The sequence below is a fragment of the Mesocricetus auratus genome, unplaced genomic scaffold (genome assembly GCF_017639785.1).
Source record: "Mesocricetus auratus isolate SY011 unplaced genomic scaffold, BCM_Maur_2.0 Super-Scaffold_100020, whole genome shotgun sequence".
Taxonomy (NCBI): Eukaryota; Metazoa; Chordata; class Mammalia; order Rodentia; family Cricetidae; genus Mesocricetus; species Mesocricetus auratus.
Window position 1 is genome coordinate 5,982,213 of NW_024429201.1, and position 24,477 is coordinate 6,006,689.

The 24,477-nt window shown below is 46.8% G+C and overlaps 1 protein-coding gene across 1 annotated transcript; it reads left to right on the top strand.

Moving 5' to 3' along the window:
- Nucleotides 1–22: 22 nt before the first annotated feature.
- On the top strand, nt 23–24,406 carry Snx18 (sorting nexin 18). The gene is made up of 2 exons (XM_005065525.4): nt 23–1,815; nt 21,735–24,406. The coding sequence occupies exons 1-2, from the start codon at nt 216–218 to the stop codon at nt 21,986–21,988; spliced, it is 1,854 nt and encodes a 617-aa protein (XP_005065582.1). The 5' UTR covers nt 23–215; the 3' UTR covers nt 21,989–24,406.
- Nucleotides 24,407–24,477: the final 71 nt, after the last annotated feature.

Here is a 24,477-nt window from a genome sequence, read left to right on the forward strand (position 1 = left end):
GGGGACGTGGGAGGCCCGGGCCCCGCCCCCAGCCGCCGCCGGCGGCCCTGAGCGGCAGTCCTGGCCGCGAGCAGAGCGGAGCTGCGCGGAGGGCGCGAGCGGAGAGGGGAGCGGACCGTGCCCTGGCCTCAGAGCTCCCCTGGGCGCACAGGGGCGCGGGTGCTGACCGCGGGGCCCTCGAGCCGGCCCGGGCTCGGGGCTCCGGGCTCGGGACCATGGCGCTGCGCGCCCGGGCACTCTATGACTTCAGGTCGGAGAACCCGGGAGAGATTTCTCTGCGGGAGCACGAGGTGTTGAGCCTGTGCAGCGAGCAGGACATCGAGGGCTGGCTCGAAGGGGTCAACAGCCGCGGCGATCGGGGCCTCTTCCCGGCCTCGTACGTGCAGGTGATCCGCGCGCCCGAGCCCGGCCCTCCGGCGGACGGCGGCCCCGGGGTCCCGGCCCGCTATGCCAACGTGCCGCCCGGTGGCTTCGAACCTCTGCCTGTCGCTCCGCCCGCCGCCTTCCAGCCGCTGCTGCAGCCGCAGGCGCCGCCGGGGTCCTTCCAGCCGTCGGGCGCCGGCTTCCCGTACGGCGGGGGCGCTCTGCAGCCGTCGCCGCAGCAGCAGCTGTACGGCGGCGGCTACCAGGCCAGCCAGGGCAGCGACGATGACTGGGACGACGAGTGGGACGACAGCTCCACGGTGGCCGACGAGCCGGGCGCGCTGGGCAGCGGCGCGTACCCGGACCTGGACGGCTCGTCGTCGGCTGGCGGCGGCGCGGCTGGTCGCTACCGCCTGTCCACACGCTCCGACCTGTCGCTGGGCTCACGAGGCGGCTCGGCGCCTCCGCAGCATCCAGCGTCTGGAGCCAAGAGCTCGGCCACGGTGAGCCGCAACCTCAATCGTTTCTCCACCTTCGTCAAGTCGGGCGGGGAGGCCTTCGTGCTGGGCGAGGCGTCGGGCTTCGTGAAGGATGGGGACAAGCTGTGCGTGGTGCTGGGGCCCTACGGCCCCGAGTGGCAGGAGAACCCCTACCCTTTCCAGTGCACCATCGACGACCCCACCAAGCAGACCAAGTTCAAGGGCATGAAGAGCTACATCTCTTACAAGCTGGTGCCCACGCACACCCAGGTGCCCGTGCACAGGCGCTATAAGCACTTCGACTGGCTGTACGCGCGCCTGGCCGAGAAGTTCCCGGTCATCTCGGTGCCCCACCTGCCCGAGAAGCAGGCCACCGGGCGCTTCGAGGAGGACTTCATTTCCAAACGCAGGAAGGGCCTGATCTGGTGGATGAATCACATGGCCAGCCACCCGGTGCTGGCGCAGTGCGATGTCTTCCAGCATTTTCTGACCTGCCCCAGCAGCACGGACGAGAAGGCCTGGAAGCAGGGTAAGCGAAAGGCTGAGAAGGATGAGATGGTGGGTGCCAACTTCTTCCTCACTCTGAGCACACCCCCTGCCGCTGCCCTGGATCTGCAGGAGGTGGAGAGCAAGATCGATGGCTTCAAGTCCTTCACCAAGAAGATGGACGACAGCGCGTTGCAGCTCAACCACACTGCCAACGAGTTTGCGCGCAAGCAGGTGACTGGCTTCAAGAAGGAGTATCAGAAGGTGGGCCAGTCCTTCCGAGGCCTCAGCCAAGCCTTTGAACTGGACCAGCAGGCCTTCTCAGTGGGTCTGAACCAGGCCATCGCCTTCACCGGAGATGCCTACGACGCCATCGGCGAACTCTTCGCTGAGCAGCCCAGGCAGGACCTGGACCCAGTCATGGACCTGTTAGCACTGTATCAGGGGCACCTGGCCAACTTCCCAGACATCATCCACGTTCAGAAAGGTAACGCCTGGCCTGTAGAGCTGGTGGCGCGGGATATTTCGTTCAGGATGAAAGCAATGACTGTGATTGGTCTATCACTCTCTGGTTTGAGGTTCCGGTGCATTCTCCATGTCTGGCGACCCCTAGGGCTATGGACTGTTGGGACTTTCCTTAGAGAGTGTCCAGTGGCTTGCTAGATTGCTCCTTGTAGTCAGGGAAGCTACTCCCTGTAGTTGTCATTTGAGAGTTTGAATAGGCAGGGAAATCAGCTGCTCTGTCTGTAATCTTGTGGACTGGGGCAGAATTAGCAGGGGACCTAAAGCAGGCTAGGCATCTCTTTGAACACTGCAGTGCTGGCAGAGATAGGGGAACAATAGGGATAATGGATGCCTGGGAATAAAGGTGAGTCTGGCTTTCCCCTCAGTTCCCGCTGTGGCCGGGAGTCAGCCAACCCTGTTCACAAAGCCGGGGCAGCACAGCAGCTTCCTGTGCCAGCCTCTTGTGAAATGCCCTAAGGTTCTCTGCCTTCTGGAACCCAGCTCTCCTCTCTCTGAGTTTGGAATTTATCAGCCTGCTGACATTTGGGCTGTCCTTTGGGAAATTGACGTAGGGAACCAGTTGGGATGAAAATAAGGAATATGGTGTCTGAGGGCAGCGAATTAGCTACCCTAGTGTCAGAGTGTGCCTTTTAGTAGTTGGTGGTGTTACTGACTTTTGTGCAAGCACTGACTTTGCAAATTATTTTTTGTCAACCGCAGCATTCATGCCTGCCTGACCTGAGGTTCCTCACTAGCTGGCCCTCCGATATAATGACTCTATTGACAGAGAGATGGGGAGGTGTTGCTCTTAGGAATGTGGCCTTGCCCCTGGAGGTTCAGGGTGGGGGAGGTGGCAGCAGGCAGCACCTCCTGTAGCATCTGGGCTGGTAGAAGACTACATGGATAGCCAGGTTTGGCCTTGGGTGGGGTGACTCGGTCACGTCCCGGCTTGGGGGAGGGGGTGGGCAGAGCGGTTGTGAACATCCCTGGTCTTGTTCTTTCTTGTGTTCAGCTAAGTTCTTCTTTCTTGATTCTCTTTTCTGGTTCGCTGAAAGCAAGCAGAAAAAATCTGTTCCTCACTGTGTCAGGTCTTCAGACATTTGGGGACATCAGTCTCCTCGACACCTCCTTCCTTTCTGCCCTTTCCTTCCCCTTCCCAGTGTGACAAGGCCTCTGACTCTTAATAGGGTGGGGGGATGGGAAAGTTCAAAGGTCTTGAGTCCATTCTTGCTACTGCTAAGCACAGTACTGTGCATATTTCCTTAGTGAATAGCAACTTTCTTGGCAATTAGCAATTCATAAATACAGTCTAAACTTGAACTAGCTCTTTGAGCAATAATATTGCTGCTGGCCTGAATTGAATTCACATCTGCATTCTTTATGTTTCATTTTTAAGTTGTTATGAATCACCTTCCCGGCTGGTGCTAGGGAAAGTGACATTTTGAGTCTTTAATACAAGATCTTACCTTTTAAATTCCATTGTGTTACTTCACTAGGATCACATGCTGTCTGCCTACTGACGAATTTCTGTGGGTTTGTACAGAATGTTGACAGTAATTGAAGGAGGGTGGAACCAAGTTCAGGCACCTGGTGGGGGCAGGCAGGTTTGCGTGCTCCACCTCTGGGTGGGTTCATTCAAGGTTTTACTGTCATTCGGGCCTTTGGTGTGCTCTGGTGTGGAAACTTCGAATCAGAAAAGCTGTGTTTGTCCCACAGACTGCTTGAATGTGCAGTTCTCTAGCCAGTCAGTCAGTCAGTCGCTGAGGGGTTTTTTTCTAAATCATAAAACTTGGATTGTCTCCTGTTGCTTGGGACCTGGAAATCTGCCCTTTTCAAAACGGATGTCTTTTTATGTGGCTTAAACAGTTCTAGAGGGTAAACATCTGTAAGCATTACGTCGGGAGCCCACTGATTGTGAAGTTTTTCTGCTGTCACCTTGGTGGGTCATGCACAGGGAGCTTGAGATGACTGTCTTTAGGATATTGGCACTTAAAGCTGTAGCATCCCGTGCATAGGACCAATGTTTGCTCACCACCAGGATCTCTTAAGCATGCTAGTATTGGAAGTGTAGAGGAGATTAAAGTCTTTCCCACCCTCTCCCTCCCAGCCTGGGTATGCTTTCTGAGCATGGGTGGGGACTTTCATGCAAAGGTCATCTGACCCTCCCTCAGCTGTGTAGTTGCTGTCTGAGCATTGAGAGTCTGTTTACTGCTTAAGTTGTTTTTTTTTTCCCCATCTAAGGTCTCAAAGTATGACCTCATCAGAGGGTTCAGCTGACTTGAGAATAGCGACTGCAGAAAGAACAAACAAAAACTCAAGAGGCTTTCCAGCCTTTTGCTGTAGGTGATCCAAAGTTTCTATCTCAAATTTAGGAAGACATTTTATAGTCAAGACATTCAAAAACAATTGTCTCACCTCTGGAGCTCATTATTGAAAGGAAAGACAGTTTTTCTTGGCTTGGATATTTTTACTTGCTTGGTAAATAATTAAATCTGATGGAAACCTCAGTTCCTTAGATGATGTGTGACCAGAAGGTTGGGCAATAGACACAGACATGTCCATCAAGGGTCAGAGTCCCATTGATAGCACTGCCAGGTTGGCTGTAACTTCAGTAACTTTGTTCCCAAGATTCCCCAAAATTAGTTACCTTTCCGTGTGTGTGTGTGTGTGTGTGTGTGTGTGTGTGTGTGTGTGTGTGTGTGTGTGTGTGTTTCCTGGTAGTTTTCTTTTGGTTTGGTAATTTTGTGGCAATGATTACTTGTAAGCTTAATTGATAAAAAGTGGGAGGGGAAACAGGTTCTGCAGGATCCCTGTTGCAATCTCTCTGGTCAGTCGCCCTGTGAGCCTTATTAACTGCCCGCTGCCATGTCTCACACACCCTGGTCTCCTGTGGGAATCTGAGCCATCCTGGTGGGGACCACGGCAGAATGAGAGTGCATAGTCTTCAGTGTGGTAGGCTGGCTTTTGCTTAGGCTAATAAAGGTTTTAGTTTAGTACTCTGAGCAAAAGTGAAGAGAGCCATATGGTTCCATCAGCTAAAAGATCATTCGAGAATTGTGTTTTTAAATCAACTAATGGACTCTTAGATAAATAGGCCTACTTAGTTTAATGGAGTGGAGTGAGGAGGAGGGGTCACAGTAGTCTGTGGTAACGCTGGATAGAGAGCTGGAGTGTGCTCAGGTCTCAGTCATATTTTGCATGACTTACCAGGAGTCCTTCCATTCAGCTCTCCAGACCCTTTGCCGGCAGTGTGCATGCCAGGTCTGTCACTGACCTGGAAACCCTGTGGCTCTGGTTTTGTTTCCCTGGGTGGTAGCGTTTTATCTTCTCTGTCTGTCATTCCTGCCTGCAGTGTCCTGTGATAGCGCTGAAGCCCAGTGACTTTGAAGCAGTGTGTGGGAGAGGAGTTACGGGATTCACAGCACGTTCAGTTTGGTGTCCAAAGATATGATTAGCGTCTCTGACTCAATAAAGCCACATCTGGATGGCTGCAACTCATGGTTCCAAAGTTTTATTACATTTATCTCTCGAGGGTTACAGCAGGGAAAAACCATAACAGCAAAACGATGAGATCCCCTGTTTTCTTCTCGGCTAACAACTGTGGACTAGAGGGCTGGAGGGAGCCACACAGGGCAGTCTCTGCTTCCCGAAGGAAAGGTCTCAGACCACATTCCACACCGAAAGATGGCTCACTTGGGGGAGAATCTTAGCAAAGGGGTGTCTAAGTCACAGCCTACTAGGTAGTGCAGTTCAGTAGAACTTTCAACAATGTCAGAAATGTCTCTTGGTGAAACTGCATTTGTGCCCTGTCTAGATAAATAGACAGGCCGGTTTCTGTGCTCTTGACTTAATAGTGCAAACTCTGTCTCTTTGCTCTCTAAGTGGTCCAGATGGCACTGCCTTTTCAACAAAAAACAGCCCCAGGACCTGAGGCCTGATGGCTAGAAGTTACTGGGTAGAATTTCACCATTGTGCAGCCTCTTGCCACCCTGAGGAGGGTTGGTCTTGTGTCCCTCAGGCATTAATTAAAGATAGCCAGAGTCCCAGCAGGGCAGGCAAGGTGAGGCCTTGCTGCCCCGGCTTTCATTCAGGGTGCCCTGTTCTCCTGTGCTAAAAATAGCTTGAAGAAGGTGGTGCCAGGAATAAAAAGAAAGAGCTAAGGAGACAGGCTGTTGTAAGTTCATCCTTTTGAAACCCCTGGGCCAGAAATGGAGGCCAAGCATTTCTGTTTTAACTCAGTTGGAGCGTTTCTCACCTCTCCTATCCCTATCTTAGTTGTTGACTCCATTTCTAGATGTAATATTTGTCCCAGTTTGCACTTTTCTTAGTGGCATTGAAGTAACCTCTGGGGTCTTTGAGTAGAGTCAGTTGCTGGGTTAGAACCCAAATGTGACTGGTCCATGAGTGTCCTGTTCAGGCAGCTAGATGGATGCTTCTCCGTCTCCCTGCCAGTGGATTCTAGACACTGAGCCCTTCAGTCCTGTCTGCTCTACTGGGCTGGGGAGCCTAGACAGTTCTGCAGTCACAGCAGAACTGAGAGGAGGCAGGGGACTTTCATTCCTTCCAGTCCCACCAGGAACTGGTTGTACCCCTGGACTTCACTGGACTTCCCTTCTTGTTGGGAAATGATCGCTTTAAGGTTTCCAAGCACGAGAAATTCTGTGATTGACTAGGAAACGGGAAACTTCCCTCACACTTAGGTTCCTTTTTTTGGTGGCTCTCTGAAAACCTGCTGTATTATTTCTAGTATTTTTAAACCAGAGTTTACTATTAAATTGGATTGTATCATCTCTGAAACCATGATACACAATCATCACCAATAAAGTAGTCTGGTAGCTGAGCTGTGTTTAATGAGCTTGCATCCAGACGACATATAGGGAACCATCTGGCAGCTGGTGTTTAGACAGCACAGATTAGATTTTACTGGAGGCACAGACAGCACTCTTTGATCCTCAGTGAGTTCTGGACCAGTGATAAAGGGTGGTCATCCTTCTGTGGAAGCATGGTGGTGTGCCAGGTTGCTGAGAGCCAGGAGGATAATGGGAAGGGGGCATGCTCTTAGTGTTCCCGTGGCACAAGGGCGGTTGGGTGGGTGGGTCAAGAAGTTTCCTGTGCAGCTTCATGGCTGTGGCACCAGGCTCATCCTTGACCAGTGTGGAGCCTGCTGGGCTGGTACATGGGTGAATAGGATACCTCTGAACAGTTGGAACCTCCCTGATCCGCAGTGCGAAGTGGGTCACCCAGAGGATTATAGTGCTTAGTAGCTGCTCACTAAATGTTTGTCTTTGAGAACAGGAGATGCTTTTAAATGAGAATCAATCTTCACTGAAACATGGTCCTAGTGAGTATTCGTCCCTCCCAGCAGCCTGTGACCACCAGAATTGCAGGCACAAGTTCAAAAGCTGGGGAAACCATTGCTCCAACCTGGGGTATGCTGTTTTAATCAGGCTACCCTATATTGAATGCCAGAAGTCATTACTGGCATCAGAGGAATACCTAGAGGTATTACCTGGAGCGACTAGTATATTGTTCACATTAGATAGTTTATGTAAATTTTCTCTTGTCAGCCTTCTTTCTCCCATGACAGATTAATTTTGTGCCTGGACAGGTTGCTTCAACATTTCTGAGCATCATTCTCCTCATCTGTAAAGATGAAGTTCTCTGGATTTCCTAGATATGACTGTGCTTCGATGATTTTTATTTTGTTAGATAACATTATTATTGTTTCATATTGAACGTAAAACAACTCAAGAATGCAGTAAACATTTAGACATTGTTCTGGGCTGCTTTCAGTGTTTTGTACATTCAGTTCAGATCAGTAAACATGTATCCCTGGCTTAATTCATTAGATGTTTCTAGAAGGAAAGTACCTGGCCCCCTGGCTGCCTGGGGTGGAGCGGGGGAGTCCCATTGTTCTGAAGCTGCCTTATGGTGAACATCTGGGGCCAGTTCTAGGACCTAAATGAGGGATGTACTGAATGGGGCTGCAAAAGCAGTCGGTTGGAATGCTGTTTTTCTTCTGCCTGCAAAGTGAGCTTCATTTTGAACTCTAAACACAGCCTCCTTTCCCGAAAGAAGAGAAAATCAAGTTAGTTTACTGTTGGTGTTATGACCCAAATATCCGCTGGAGAGCAGCTTACAGGACAATGGGTTTGCTTTGGTTTGAAAGTGGCATGCCCACCCTGGGAGAGAAGAAACAGAGCAGGTGGCTCCATGGTGACTGGAGTGTACAGGAGGGACTCCTCCCAGGCTTTCCCCCTCTTCCTCTCTGCAGTGTGAGACCCCACCCAGCCTCTTCCTTGTCAGCCCCTCACAGACATTCCCAAAGGTGTATGTCACAAATGCCTTCGATCAAATTGACAACCAAAATTAGCCATCACAGTAGGTATGTAATCTGATTAAACTTCAGTGGGAATGCTTTTAACCAACATACCAATTCTACTCTTTTTCTTAGAACTTTGTAACTCATGATGTGATTTGATTTTTGTTTCCCCATGCATTATTTAGTGGGTTGGATGATGGCAATTGGGAGAAAGGCAAAGTCACTAAGTTTATTCATAGGACCCTCTAAAAAATAAACTTGATTTTTATTACATAAATATTTAAATAGACACCATAGCCTAAGCGCTGCCAACATTACATCAGTGACCCAAATGATTATCACCCTTGTGTAGCTTTCATTCTGGCAGGGTGGAGACGCAAGGAAAGATAAACACAGCAAGCCATAATGTACAGCAGATATGCATGACTTGTGTGCAGAGGTGGAGTGGGGAAGGGGGGACAGGTAGGGGTGGAGCACAGAGACAGAAGGTGGGGTCAGTTAGCACCATGGAGGGAAGCAAGTCATTAGAGCAGGTATAGAGTACAAGACTGTTCAGGTAGAGGGTTCATCTGTAACCTGGCCCTGGGTGGCTGTGGATTAGGGAGGCAGAAGAACAGGCAGGGGGTCAAAGGTTGGGTCTTAGGACATCCTAGTGGGAGAGGTCATCACAGAAGAGCAATTGGCACGGCTTTGTAGGCCATTGTCAGAACGTGTCACATGTTCCGTTGAGATGAAAGTTGTTGAAGGGTTTTGAGTGAAGGAATGACATCCATTTTGGACATTTCCCAGTTGTGCGGAGAAAAAGAATGGCTTGGAGGTTGGAGCAGGTACAAACAGGAAAACAGTAGGAGGGGTAGTCTAGACCAGGGAGAGGAATAGAGGTGATCAGGAGGGGTTCCACCCCTCGGGGAGATCTGTGTTGAAGGTTCAGTCTGCAGGTTTGGGGCTGACAAGGTGGGGCTTCTTAAGCCTGGTAGATGCAGTGGGCTCCTGCACTGGGGTCTGCATCTCTCCATCACAAGCACAGGCAGCAGCCAAACCTCTGACCTGGACCTAGGGCTTTGAGCCTTCTGTCCAGAACACATCCTTTCCTAAGCTGTCATCCTCTGCAGAGCTTGGTTGTTGGTTGGTGTTTGCTGCCTCCTTTGTGATCCTGCATTATATAGCTACACTCAAATATGTTTGTAGTAAGTGCTAATCCATGTTTTTTGCATTAATGAATCAGGAACTCATTGGTAAACTGCTTGGCTGACTTGGAGAGAGATGTCTTATGTGATTTACAGAATGTTTTTATTTTTCCATCTAAAGATAGAAACTGCATATATTTTATGAAGTCATTAATATATAAGTGGATTTAAATTCTTAGACTTATGTGGTTATGGAGTGACTTTCCAGAATTCACTGGAGGGAGAAAAATGAATATGTACCTCATGGTATTTCTTTGAACTGCTTGTTGTTTGAACATGTGGAGATAGAGTTCACAAACACACAGGTGTTTTATGGTAGGTTTTAGTACTAGCGCTTTTCTGGGGTCCTTCCTGTTAATCTGGGTCACATGGACCTAAGTATATGCATTGACATTGCAGATGGACTTGATTCCTGGAGCTCGGATGCTGAGCAGATGGTACCTCCCGGCAGTTGCAGTTCTGTGGGGTAGGATGTGTGCACAGAGGATCCAGACAAGGCAAACTCACCTCACTCACATAAGTGTATGAGACAGAAGATGGAGAGGGATGTCAGTTTGCATGACAGGCTTGGGTGGTGGGTGCTTGTTTCTGCTTTGAAAGATTCACAGTTGACTTTTGGAAGACCGTGGATGCTAAGTACCCACTTGGTCTTGGGTATGGCTTAGGGTTGGTGTGATAGGCACACAATAGCACAAGCTGGTTCCAGCACAGACGTCTATGAAGGAATCTGAATCGAGTGAATGCAGTGTGACACATAGTCATGGCATAACACTGATGGACGATCAGGAGAAGGTATCCATAATTGTGTCGTTTCGTTCTAAGATGAGTTTTGAAAGCAATTGTAAATTTCTTAGTGGGGAGGGAACTTCCCAGACCAGAGGAACTGTATATGCAAAAAATCAGTCCAAGCTGCCTCTCAGAATCAGCCTTCCCCGCACCAATCTGTTGAACTTGGACGTCAGATGCATACTGTCTGGACATTAGTGGTTGTCAAAAAGTGCTTATGGTATGCTTCTGGGTTACTGCTGCTGTTGGGTGGTGGAGGGACTGTTATAGAAGGTGGTATTAATGAGGACAAATTAGCACTTTCGACGGACAGGCGTGTGGTGTGGGAGCTTTTGAAATTACTGAGGCAGGGTCATGGGATGTAGAAAAGGAGTGAGACACTTGTGTCTGCATAAGTGGAGAAGAAACAAAAGGACCTGCAGATCATGAACTGTGAGCCGCGCAGTGAGAGGTCTTGGGAGATATCTTCAAGCAGAGGTCTGCAAGCCACAGCCCATGGCAGGTGTACAAAGGCTCTGTTGACAGCGCTTGAGCTAAGGATGGTGTTTATGTTTTCAGTGGTCCTCTAAGGGCCTGGGTAATAACCCTAGTCTTGCCTGTTGATCCACAAAGCCTAAAATATTTACTGTCTCGCCCTCAAAGAAAATGTGTGCGGAGCCTCTTGTTAAAGGACAAGCATGCTAGTGGAATGGAGATACAAGCGGTGGTTGCTGCTGGTTATTGAGTTTGCTGTGTGGCTTTCACTATTCCAGGCGTACTGGTGAGCATGACATCATAGTTCTTTGAACAAGTGCTTCACACCTGTCTCTTATGGGGTCACAGGTTAATGCTCTTAGCCATTGGTATTATCGCCTGTATTTGTTTCCTGGGACTGCTTGCTTTACCAGGCCATCGCAATCTGGGTGACTTAAGCAGCAGCAGGGTGTAACATTACAGTTCTGCAGACTGGCTGTCTAAAATGAAGGTGTTGGCAGAACTGTTGCTCCTCCACGGAGACCTCTTCCATTCCTGGTTGCTGGCCTGTCTCAGAGTAGCTTGTCACCAGGTGGTCACTCCAGTCTGTACCCATTGTGGCGTGACTTTGCCTGTGTGTGTCTGGCCAGCTGTCTGACTCAGTGCTCCCTTCTTTTCGTGCCTGCTCTGTCCAGTGTAGCCTCACATCTGACATCAGCTCACTAATCACATGTGCAAAGACTGTCTCCTGGCGAATAAGGATTGGGGCAAAGCCCTTCAATTCAGTACAGTTAGATAACTTCTCCCAAGAGGGTATCAATCATCTCCTGACAGTGATCCTCACAACCAAGGCTGAGAAGGTGGGTGTGTCCTAGGTCACACAGCTGACAAGCCGGGGCAGGATTTGAACTCATCTTCCATCTTGAGACAGGTGTGCCTCATCTCAAGAATACTTGCTAGGAAATAAATCCTGTCAGCAGTGGGCCACTGGTAAAGGTTTTCCAACCAAACAGTGGCATCTTAATCATTTTCAAAGTCACTAGTGTATTCTGAAGGCTTTTATCATGTACCAGGCATGGCACTTTCATGTGTTTATATACAGTATATCCCTTTAAACCCCATGGGAGCCTTTAAGGTAGGCACTTCTCTGTTCTTGATGCTTTATAGGCAGGAACTGAGCCGGAAGTTGAAGCCTGGGGTTCCCACATACTCGTTGGTGTTGACTGTAGGCCTGACTTTAGAAAGCTCTGCAGAGATGAGACTTGTTGGGTAGGACAGCTGTGTGACTTTGAAAAGGAGAGGCGAACCTGAGCCGCCTGCCAGCTAGATTGGCAATAGGGGAGTGCTGGGTGTCTGGAAAAGCTCAGTGTCACCCTAGGTGTTGAGTTTGGGTGATAGGAAATGGTGAGGCCAGCAAAAGAAATATACAGGCTGGCGGAGAGGAGGAGTGGGATAAGAAGACAGGAGGGAGGCCGAAAGGAATCGTGGGAAACCCTGCTCTCCAGGCTTTGTTTTGTGTTCTCAGGCAGGTTCCCATGAGTAGCCCATGTGTGCCTCGAATTTATGGATGGATATCTTCCTGCCTCAGCCTAAGCTCTGGGATCACAGGCATGCACCACTATGGCTACTTTCGATGTTTTAATTAAAGGACAAACTTCAGTTTATTTTGATCTGCAAAGATAAGGGGAGGCTCTGGCTAAAATAAATCAACGGAAAAGCCCCTCCTCTTGAGGCCTGGCAACGTAAATGATACAGCTCTTGACAAGGGCCAGCAGGGCCTTCCAGGAGTGCATGCGTGCATGTGTGCGTGAGTGTGTGTGTGTGTGTATGAGTGTGTGTGTGTGTGCGTGGTGCCTTTATAGTCACAATGGGATACTCTTAACCAATACAGATAACAGCATGGGCCGTCTCAGTGGCCAGAGACCATCTCTTTCTTCACTTCAAGACTTGCATTTTGAGTGTGTCTTTAAGCTTGGTATTTTCTAGGTCTTGTATTCTGTCTCTCTGGTGTGACCTGGGCTTGGTTGTGAAGGGCTGCTAAATGCAAGTGCTGGCAGGCAGCTTGCTGACACTGCTTGGTGGGATTTTATGGCCAGAAAATATTTACGAAAGGAAGTAATCCTTGTTTTGTTCTTTCTTTTATGCTCAGATTTTAAAGTCTTCATTTGTGTTTGCTGAGATAGGCCGCCTGTCATTGTCACCTCACACATACTCTTGTAAAGTTAAAGTGTATGGTGTTTACAGAATGTCACCCAGATTTTAAACCCCTCCTTGGTTCTGGGGATCAACCTCAGAGCTCTGCTTGCTGAGTGCGGCTCCCCATTGAGTTAATCCCCATCCGGGTTTCTTGGGAGTTGAAGCATCCTAAGAACCTTTATGAAATTCCAGCCACAAACATTTTGTTTTTAGCAAATAAGCTGCAAGAGACACACGACTTGAGGCTTCATTTTGGGGAGCAAGGCAAACTGAACATGAGTTTGGTGAGTGGGCGTTACCTTGGTGCTCTTGTCCGTGAGGTCGATCTGCCGGTGGACCTTAGGTGACTGGAGTAAAGCTGCACTGGCTGGTTCTTCAGGGGATAGCAAGGCTTTTACCACGAACAAGCAGCTTTAGTTTTAGGACCAAAATGAGCTTGGATTTTTTCCCCCTTAACAAGCAGCCAGGGTTATCTGTCACTCTTCTTGTCTCAACTCGCTTTAAAAAAAAAAAAGGCTCCAGACTTCTTGTCATTTAGTGTAGTTATGAGTTGAAAGTAAACTCAAAGTAATTTACCTTTGAAATTTGGTAGTATTTGGCTTTGCTGGCTTTTAAGCCTTTCAAAAAAGTTGTTTGGGACCAGGTTTTGTAATTCTGGAACCTTGAGAGGCTGAGTTTAGGGGATTGTGAATTCAAGGGTAGTCAGGGCTGCTTAGTGGACTGTGTCTTAAACACAGAAACAGGTAAACAAAATGCTTGTTTTCACTGACTCAATATTTGTACCTGGTAGAGTTCACAAGTGTGCTCAAAAGCTAGGATGACTTGAATGAATGGAATTCTTGAGGCCTTTTGGGATGTTCCTACGGGAGATGTGGGCAGGGAGCCCATACTGGGCAGAGCCCAGTCACAGGTTCATAAGCAGGCAGCTGTCACTGGTACTATCATTCATTCCTAAAGCTTCGCCTGCAACCTTTCCTGTTGGGGTTTGAGAAGAAAAGCATGCAACCTGCAGAGGGGTACCATAGGACAGGTGCCCATGGTGCCCTGTGTGACTCTCCCAGTGGCCATCCACCTTTGTTGGGTGGATATTGATTGGCCCTTGTTTTAGAAGCATTTACTTGTAGGGCAAGTAAGTAAATACTGGGACAGAGGGGAAAGCCCATCAAGTGGGTAGAGACCCAAAGGGAGGAAAGAAAGGGACAGGGAGAGGTGGCTGGAAGGGAGGAGGGCTGCAGGGGGATCCGTAAAGGGAGGAGAAGGAAGTAGGTCACCTTGACCAAATTAGCATTTTCTTTCAACATTGGCAGTACAAGGAAATGTAAATAAACTGGCCACCCATTCAGACTACTGTCCCTGTGCTCTCTGCCTTGTCTCTTAACACCAGGGCCTCTGTGTTTTGAGAGGGTCCATAGGAAGACCAAAATCAAATGAGTCTTTACCACCACTCCCCTTCTTTCTTTCAAGGGAAAAAAACATAGCCTTTGGATCCCTGTTGCTTAGTGACTAGGCTTTTGTGTAAATGACTTTAGAGGGACAAAACCGACTGAGAAGATATTTGGATGAGGATGGGAAGGCAGAGCTGAGGTGCAGAGAGAAAATCGGGGTGAGGGCATAAAGACAGAACCCTGCGCCAGCCCCAGCAACTTATCGAAAAGATTTGTCCACTCGTGAGGCAGTGTATAGCCGGGGAAGCTGGGCTTTTCCTGCTGCTTTTGCTGGGTCAGTTTGCCAGGGAAGTTGTCTGTCCCTGTGGAGCAGAACATGAGGCACAGGCAGGGGCTAGGACACTTGTTGACTTAGTTCAGATGGTCGTGGCTTGTCACTGGGCTAGGACCCGAGCTGCAGCACTCCTGTGGTCTCTTCAAAGGGTGGCGTGGAAATGCTTGGTAAGCATCACTTTTTACGGAGGGAAATAATTTCATGACATGGTACATAAATAGCATGGCACTCTGTCAAATGGTGCTGATTCCTTGACCGTTGTTCATTTATAAAATTTGAGTCTTTAACAATATTAATGAACTTTGTTAATTCGTATTCATTGCAAACATGGATAGCTCCTCAGAAAGGAGTGTGTGTGAATTATAAGCAAAGATGTGGTTCTCTCTGGCTTTGATCTTTTCAGCCAGAGAGGATTGTCAGAGTTTACAGAGTGCTTACCCTGGTAACACCCACAAAGGTAGGACACGGGCAGAAGTGAATAGGGACCTTGGGTGTCTGTGCAGCTGATTCTAGAATTGGAAACTGACACAAAGTTCCTTCCAGAGGTGGGTCGATGGGAGTCGGTTTGAGAATGAACCTTGTGGAATTTTGCAGTTAGAGTCTGGAGTTTAGGAGATTATGTTCATAACAACCCAATAAAAACATTGGTTTAGTTCCTCTTAACTCTCAAAATGTGGAAAGCGAAGGATTTGGTTTTCAAGAGTAGTTGGTCTCTATAGCCCAGACAGGTCTGGAATTCACTATATTGCTCAGGTGTCCTTGAGCTCTCGGTGGCTTCTTCGAGTGCTGGGATACAGGTGTGAGCTTGCATGCTCAAATCTAGTCTGTGAATGCCCACGAAGCTGTTAGCGGTCTCCTGCAGACACCTGTGTAGTCCAAAAGTGGAAAGGGCCAGGCTGGCCCACAGTGGGAATGGGGGCTTTGGAATCAAAGAGCCCTGCCTGGGACATTTTGGACAAGTAACAGCCTCTTACTTGGAAGCTTTTAGAACTATACCATAGACCCAAGCACCTTTCAGCTTCAGCTAAACAAGGAAAATTGACACCAGCTGTGCTCTGCTGGCCTGGGCCTGAGCTCACCTTCCTCAGAGTCTGTCAGGCCAGGAGTGATCGGGTGGGTTTGGTCATGTGTCTGTGGACACTCGACCTCAGGGCTCCTGCTGCTGCCTTAGAAATAAATTATTAGCCAGGTGAACTTTTGGTCCTGTTGAGGATTCCAGATAATTTGCCAAACTAACTTAATATATCAACCAAGTACCCACCAGAAACCTCCCTCTCAATATGTAGCTTTTTAATATGCCGTGTTGTACCCCCCCCAACCCCACAGAGCCTCTCATAGGAAGGAACCGTTAGAATGTGCCAGAGGCCCTGCTCGTACTCTGGGACAGCCTGTGGTACTTCTGCCTTTAGAGGATGTTGCCTAAGTGATCTCCTCCCTTCAGACCCCTTCCTGTGCTTGGAGTACATGCTGGGAGCCCGTTTCCTGTGGGTGACGCAGGAGGTTTTGCACCACCTTCCTGTAAGAAGCAAGTGCTCTGAGCCTTGAGAGTTCCCATACTTGGAAGAACACACCCTGCTCTGTAGCTGACCCCTTTAAAGTAAGCACTCCGATTGCTGTTAGCGCAGTCAAATCGAGATTGAGATGAGCTCACAAATTTGGCTACACTGATCAGCCAGCAAGCCCCAGAATTGGCCCCAGAGGCCTCCTGCTTCTGCCCCTCTGGCCCAGCAGTGTGTAAGACATGTACAAGAGTACAAGAGTACAAGAGTTGGTGGGTGCCAGGGATTGAGCGCCTCACTGAGCTGTCTCTGCAGTCCCCATTTGTACTTGGTTATGGCAGAGTAATATTCCATTCTGTTTACCTGCACCATTGTCTTTAGGCTGACTGCAGAATTTGGCTGATGTGATTAATACAGTAATAATTATGGGAAGAAGGTGTCTGGTGCATGCTGCCTTAACGTTCCTTTGATCTACATGCAGAAGTGCTGCCTGTGAATTGTGGTAGTTCTTTTTGTTAATTTACATTCCCACTAACACTATAAACTGCTTCCAGACACCAAGTGCTCCCAGTATTTGCTTTTTTCTTGCTTTGTTGTTTTTTGTTCTTTTTTTAACTTGATGACATTAATTCTGACTGTGGTGAGATGGAATCTCACTATACTTAGGATTTATGTTTTCCGATGACTAAGAATTATTTCAAGTGTATCTTGTCTGTCTGTGCTTTGAGAACTGTTCACATGCCATTTTTAAAAATCTGACCTTTATGTTCCTCTCTTTCATTTAGAAACCGTCACCCTAACCAAGGGCATTTGAAATTTTTGTTTATAGTGCTCTCTTAGACCTTAGCCACGCAATTTCTTCCACCATTCTTTTGTCTGCTTTTGGTTTTGAAAGCAACGTGGCAATAATGCATTTGTGAGGGCCTTGGTCCCCCTAAATGAACCACTTAAGAAGTAGAGCTCCTAAAGCCTTCTCCTGTCTCCCCATTGATTCTCTGATGGAAATGTGCGGTCCCTTTGTATTCTGTTCTGGGCATTGTTTTTAGCTTTTATTTCCTGTGCCCTGGGGCTGGCTGCCTTGCTCTGCTGGGCACTGCAGCTGTCTGCATTGTGTGCACCTCTGCAGTTGTCCCTGAAGCCCTGCAGAGTGTTCTAAAAGTGAGAAGGAGCAAGCCTGGATCTGAGACTGCCCCGGTTTCCCTCTCCAGCAACTCACTCTCAAATGCTAGGTATGACTGGAAATTGTGCAAACACTGCTTTTCTTTTGACAGTTAGTATGTTAAGCGCGAGCCGGGCGAAGTGTAGGGAACTGCACAGATAATTTCCAGCTTCAGTCTGTCAGCTGTGGGATGAGCAATTTGTAACAAAACCCACGTTCCAGCCTTGGTAACACTAGTTACTTCCTGCTGAAGGTTGTTAGAGCATTGCTGTCGGGAAACTTGGTTTTTATTTGCTCTGGTGAGAGCTCAGAAGGCAGAGTTCAGTGAGTGGATGTGGGCAGGGTGAAGCTCCTGGACCCTCAGCAGTCGCTCACTGTCCCTGTGTGGCTTTGATTCTTTAAGTCTGTGTTCTAGTCACTCTCAGTCTGAGTAAAAGATTAGCTTTTGTAATAATTAACCTTGTTCCTAGGACAGAAAACACACCAACTCCCTGTTTATTTGTTAGAGGTTGTGAAATAAAAAATTCTAGCAACTTTCTTGTGCAAAGAAGAAAAAGGAATTTTTTTTGAAAAAGAAACTTTCTGTTGCATCAGATGTGGATGCCCCTGAAGTTATGATTTTGAACTCGGCAGGTGGAGCCTGGCTGCTGGTCCCGTGCGGAGGTGTGTTATAGAATGCTGGTGGTTTTCTTTCGTTTAGTTTTTCAGTTTATTGCTGCCAGTTTGTTTTATTTTTAGTCATCTTGCTTTCTCTTGAAAGTAGTTCCAGGAGAAATCAAGTTACTTTTATCTCATTTAAAAGGGGTTATTTAAAAAGATTTTGCTCTAATTGCAAGTGATAGAGCAGTGCAGTTTGGGACAGAGTCTTACTACGTAGCCCAGGTAGCTGGAATTTACAGTCCTGTCTCAGCTGTCATGGTGGACACGGGAGCACCCTTGACTGCACAGTAGTCTTTTCGTTTGCACATTCTATGCCATTCGGTACCTTCGAGTGCTGTTTATACGTTCTTAACTGTTTCAGGCTTGTGGAGTCTGTTGCCTCAGCAAATGATTTGAGCTCTTGCACAGGAAATACGTTTTCCCAGACACACCTCCTGCTCATCTCTGCTTGTTGCAGTCTTAACAGACTATGCCAGCAAACAAGTTCCGTTAAGTGGGTCACACTGAAGTCCAAGTGCAATTGGCTCTGGGCATTCATCTTCCGAATGCTCTGTCCTGTCCTCTTTAATTTACAAGAGTGATTTGTTTTTTGCCAAAATGTTCCATTTTACTGGTCAGATAAACTCATACATTCCTAAAACGGCTGTGTGGTAGTATTTTGGGTGGGAGTTGTCAATTTTATACCATCTTCCATAGCATCTAAGTAGATGGAGAAAAAAGAAAAGGAAAAACAAAAGTAGGGAATTTCCTCCTTAGTCTGAGTTTGTCTTTAGATTTTCAAACACTGCAGTGTGTACTTTTTCAATATTTATAGTAAGATACATCTTTAAGTACAAAAGGTTTTGCAAATTCAATTAGTAAATTGAATTAGGTTAGTAAAAGGAAATTTTTCAAACATGAACAAGTAGTTTCCTTTGCACCTTGAGAATGCCTTTTGAATTACACAGTAAAACAAAGTGTGTGTGTGTGGGGGGGTGCAGATAGATGTTAGAGTGCTTGCTGAGTAAGCCTGAGGATGCTGACTCGGCATCCTCACAAAGCTGGGTGTGGCTTCACCTGATGGTAATCTCTAGCTTCTAACCTTGCTCCAAGTTCTGTGAGATAATCATGTGACAATAAAACACACACACACACACACACACACACACACACACACGCACGCACGCACGCATGCACGCGCGGCTGCTGTGAGGAAAGTGAGAACGGAGATTGCAGTGTGGCCAGGAAAGCCTTGGCTGGCTCTGCAGGCAGGACAGGCTCCTCTAAGCCTACTTTTCTAGCCTGTTCAGGTGCCTCCTCCTTTTCTGCGTAGTTGTGGAGTTTGCTTTGAAATCAGTTATTGAGCCTTGGGCAGCAGATCAGTACTCATCCCGAGTATACACACGGACTTTGGATTCCCATCCAACATTGTGAGGTGCACTCTCACCCTGAACTCTTGGGGGAGAGTCTAGGCCCTGCCCTGTATGAAATGACAGACTATGAACACCCCCAAGGAGGGCCTCACCCTCCCTGGGGAAATGAGGGGATAATGGGGGGGCTGGGGGGAGGGCACGGGAGTAGGGGAAGGAAAGGGAGAGGGACCTGGAACTGACTTGTGAAGCAACCTTGTTTCTTATCTAAATTTAAACTGAAAAATAAATTTAAAAAAGAAAGAAAGAAAGAAAGAAAGAAAGAAAGAAAGAAAGAAAGAAAGAAAGAAAGGAAAAGAAATCAGTTAGACTCTCAGATCCCGCTCAGTCTCTTACAGGGTTACCTGGTGACTTTCAGGCTCACATGGCGAGCAATTCTAATTTCTCTATTCTTCAAGTAAGAGTGTTATCTGCTGTAAGCTGTGACAAGGTTAGAGGCTGTGTGCATGGTGCCTAGCATATATCAGGACTGGTTTTGACAGTGACCATTTGCTCTCTGTTTGTTTCTAATCTGTCTACTTCCTATACCCCTGCTACCCTTAGCACAGCATATGACCTTTTAGCTGGCCCTTGCAGCATTTTCTGTCACAACATAATTCATGTTAACCTTTGGGCAGGCGCATCTAACTCGCATACAGAATTCTGTACTTCATGGTTTTGTTTCACTGGGTCTGGATGGTATATCTGTCCTGAGTGTGGTTGCTACATGGCTTCCTGGTGAGCTCAAGAGGTTGGGGGCCAGAATACACATATTTGATTCTACCTGTTCCACTAAGCCACCATGCTAAGCATGTTAGGCTCTCCATTGATATTCCTTAAATGAATTAAAGCCCTTACATGGACCCTGTTACCACCTAGAGTCACATGTGGGAGAAAACTCGGTCTTGAATTTTTCCTTGGCCCCTTTAACAGGCACACTTGGAAGCCTTAAAAGTTGTAGCTGCGCATAGTTCCTTAGACTTCAGCTAAGGGGGCATCAGTGCCCTCCTGGACCACCACTGAAGAGCCAGAGGAACATTACAGTGAGACAGCAGCTGTTGAACACTGCATGATGAGAAGCCATGTGCGTAGAGACGCAGGAAGCTTGCCCCTTGTGTTTGAACCCTAGACTACAGCTTCCAGAGGTACCTTGGATTGAAATGAAATGAAAAAACAGTCAAATCACCAAGACCTCCCTCTCTTCTCTTTCTGCCATTTTAAAACATGGGTTTTTATATTTTTGGTTGTTTCTTGAAATATTTTTCTTTCTAGAGTGTTGCCTCTCATTGTTCCTGGTCTTTTCATCTTTCTTTCTGTATGTAAATGGGAAGCCTGTACAAAAATAACAAAGACTATATTTCAAAAAACACGTGACTAGGTGCAGTCTTTTTAATATAAAGCAGACAGGGCTAAGCAATATACATATGTTTAATTCCAGCATTCAGGAGACAGAGGCAGACCTATCTCTGAGTTCATGCTCACCCCTCCCCCAGGCTACAAAGGACGTTCTGAGCCAGCTAGGAACTTTGTGACCCTGTCTCAAAAAACAAACAAACAAACAAACAATAATGTGGAGCAGGCAAATACTAATACTTTCTGGTGCTGCCAGGCTAGGAGAAAGGGCAAAGGTTTGATCCTTCTTTTAGTTGGGCAGGGGTAGTCTTGAATCCATGCATTGCCTGGGGGACCTAGCTGACTCTATGCCCACAGAGCATCCTTCTCAGTGGCAGGGTGGAATGATGCCCATGGCATGGCAGAATGATGCAGGCATGGATGTCTGCCCTGTTGTGTGATGCCCCTCTGCTCTGGGACTCTGCCCATTTCAGTGAAAGATCTCATTTAGAAAGAATACATGAAAAACGTGTGGGTACGTACGTTCCTCCACAGGCATGCATTTCTCTGCATGAAATTTGCTGCTGGTGGTTTTTCATTTCCCATGGGTTCTAGATGCCTTTGGACATCTCCATTAAACCACTAAAATGTATCCAGGCCATGTGAGTCTCGACGTTGTTTAGCCCTGGGAACTAATGGATACCTTCATTTCCTGCCACTCCAGCCTTCTGTGTGGCATGTGTTTCTGGGGGGAGAGTCCACTCTTGTGTGGCACCAGCCAAAATGCCTGATACCAGGCCCCCCACCCTGCAGCATTTTGGAGAAAGTTTCTAGATAGAAAGTTGTGGTAGTTTTGATGACCTTCTGAAGCAGTCATCAGAGCAAACATAAAACCCTCTGCCCCTGACATCTGGAGATGCCGGTGTCCGAGGTGTGGTCTCCCGGGAGAAGGTGCTGTCAGAGGAGGCACACATGAGTACATCACCCTGTGTTGTCAGGCACAGTGTCTGGGTGAACCTGGCCTGGGCTTAGGTACCCTGACCTGTGCACTGGCGACACTTCACAGCCACTCCCCAGTGGCTTCATTTCCAGAGCCAGCTTGAGTTGGACTGACCTGCTTACTTGGCTGTGACATCGGAATGTGTGTGCATTTTATTATTAGTTGTCTTTGTATTTTAATTGTTATTCTCTTTGACCACAGGAGCTCTTACCAAAGTAAAGGAGAGTAGGCGACATGTGGAAGAAGGAAAGATGGAGGTCCAAAAAGCCGACGGCATCCAAGACCGCTGTAACACTATTTCTTTCGCCACGTTGGCCGAGATCCATCACTTCCATCAAATTCGAGTGAGAGACTTCAAATCACAGATGCAGCATTTTTTACAACAACAAATAATATTTTTCCAAAAAGTGACCCAGAAGTTGGAAGAAGCGCTTCACAAATACGACAGCGTCTAGTGTCTGGACATGGGACTGCGTACTTGTTTTCAGTCCAAGGCTAATTTCTACAGCAGAATAAAAACTGCTTTCAAAGAGCTATTGCCAACTATAGGTGGTGGTACAAGGATGGTTTTGTGTTCAACTGAACAACTGAACCCCAGCTGGCTATATAATTATGTAGGAAAGAAACAGTTAATATGGTTATGTAGCAGAAACAGTACCACACTTTGTAACTAAATTATACTATGTATGCCTACACTACCATTGTAACTTTTGGATAATGATTATACTATTTGCCTTATTGCTTTTTGAAGTATGGGTATATTAGTGTATACTTTGTAGACCTCAGAACCCATGAAGAGTCTCAAAGAAGCTGGCTGGATAAAGCCTGCTGTGGATGCCTTTTTATTCTCACAGATCGAGATCACCTAAATTCAACCTATTCTCTGTTTACAAACTCCAACTAGAGCAGCTATGCGACTTTGTGCCTTTAGACTGGTTGTTTTCATTTCTGTCCCACCGCTGTTTAAGCCCCTACTTTTCTGATGGAAAGAGTGAAAGGCCGGTGCATTGGTGACAAACTGATGAAAACCTCATGTTTCTTGGGGCAGGTGGGAGAATCAGTGGCCATCACTTTGCACAGGAAGCATCGCCTGGTGAGATGCTGGCAGTTACAGAGGGGGGAGACTGTGTGCCATCTCTGGATATGAAGTCTCATAGGGAAAAAGGCAGTGCACCGTATTCCCTTCACACTGGTCATAGCATGGCCTCTCAACCCAAGGGTTCTGCAGACGCAGACTGGCGTGAGGATTTCAGCAGATGCCCTTAGCGCATGGAGAAGGAGGAATCCGATCAGTTGGGGATAAAGTATAGAAACAGTGAGTGACAGACAACACACTTGCTCTTAGTTCTTGGGAGGGCTTCCTTCTGTCCTTTTCTTCTCTTTTTTGTTTTTTTAGCTTGAAATTTTTCTTTAATTTTCAGCTTTTGGTTTTGTTTTTAAATGGATCTACACTGTTAACTAAATGAGACTCCACTGTGATTCACTCGTTTACGTAATCAAAAAATTTCAGGGATGTCTGTAAATTTCAGTGTTCTACTCGATGAGAAGTGTTGGTTGATTTAAGGAGGGACCAGAAATAATTTCTTCTATTCCAGTACTGAAGACAAAAAAATACTGATTTATACTGTGTTTTTAGAAATTAAGTATTGATAAAGCCCCCCTCAGAACATTTAACCTTAAAAATTATTTTAAATATAGCCTTTTATTGTTATAAGGGAACTACAAATGACTATAAATACCAAATAAAAGATTCAAAAGCAGCTTCGTTTAAAAAGCACAAAGAGATTCTGGCTTGACATGCCTAAATCTCAATGTTTTTTTTGTAGTTGCTGAGCTAAATAATGTGATTTTTGAGTTTACAGATGTAAAAGCACCTGTATCTACTGTCCCTGTGAACTACACGTAACGCTACCCCAGAAGCCCTGGTACTGAAGCGGTGTCATGGGAGTACAGAGGATGAGCCACAGTTACATGAAAGGGTCAGCTTGCAGAAAGGTCAAAAATCAAAAGGCTACTGGGATAGCTACTCAACAGCGCATTTACTCTCTACGAAGTAATGACATTTGGGTTGGATTTTTAAGAATAGATTATGATAATTTTGGTGTTTGGTCAAATTCTTATACTTCAGAACTTAGAGCTGGACTTGGCATCATGTGGTATTGTCTTTACTACAGACACGTGGGACTGTCGCCAAAAGCCACGTTCTCTTAAAAAGCAACTTCCTCTTGTTGGTTGCAAAGTACAGTTAGATAAAGAAAGCCCATATATATTTAAAAATTAATTTTATTCCAGAAGTTTGGAGGTTATAATGATAGCATTTAATTTAAGTTTGAGTTGGTATTGAATAAGCAAGCTCTCTGCTTTTCAAATGATTTGAAAGTCACATTTTTTTGCCTTTTTGTTTTGATGGTGGTTTGATTTTTTTTTTTTTGAGTAAAATTACTAAACTTGTGCAATAGTAGCAAGGAAATTACCTGAGGTGTCTTGTATGATTGTGCTTCAGCCAGGGTGGACATAGCTTAAATTATAAAAACTAAAGATTAAAGTACAAAGAAGTGTAAGTTCATGCTGCCTCCTTCTAAGGGAACTTTTGTCCTTCCTAACCACATAGCATAATGTCACTGATTCATGGGACTTTAAATGAATTCTGTGGGTGAAAGCACCAGAGTTACGAGTGTCCATTTTCATCCAAGATCCTTCTTCTCTAACGTTCTTGGTCCTATTGAAACATTTCAGTATCTACAAATACTGCAATGTTACTACCCAAGAGAAAAGCCATTGTGTGTATGCTGGTCACCATGATCAGTGTGGTACCATTTTCTTTTTTTGTCGTTGTTGTTTTTGTTTTTTAAATAAACTGTCATGCCCTTCAAGCCACCATTTGTCTTTATTTCTAGAATTAGAAATTCTGATGTGTAATTATGGATGACACAAGGGTGTGCTC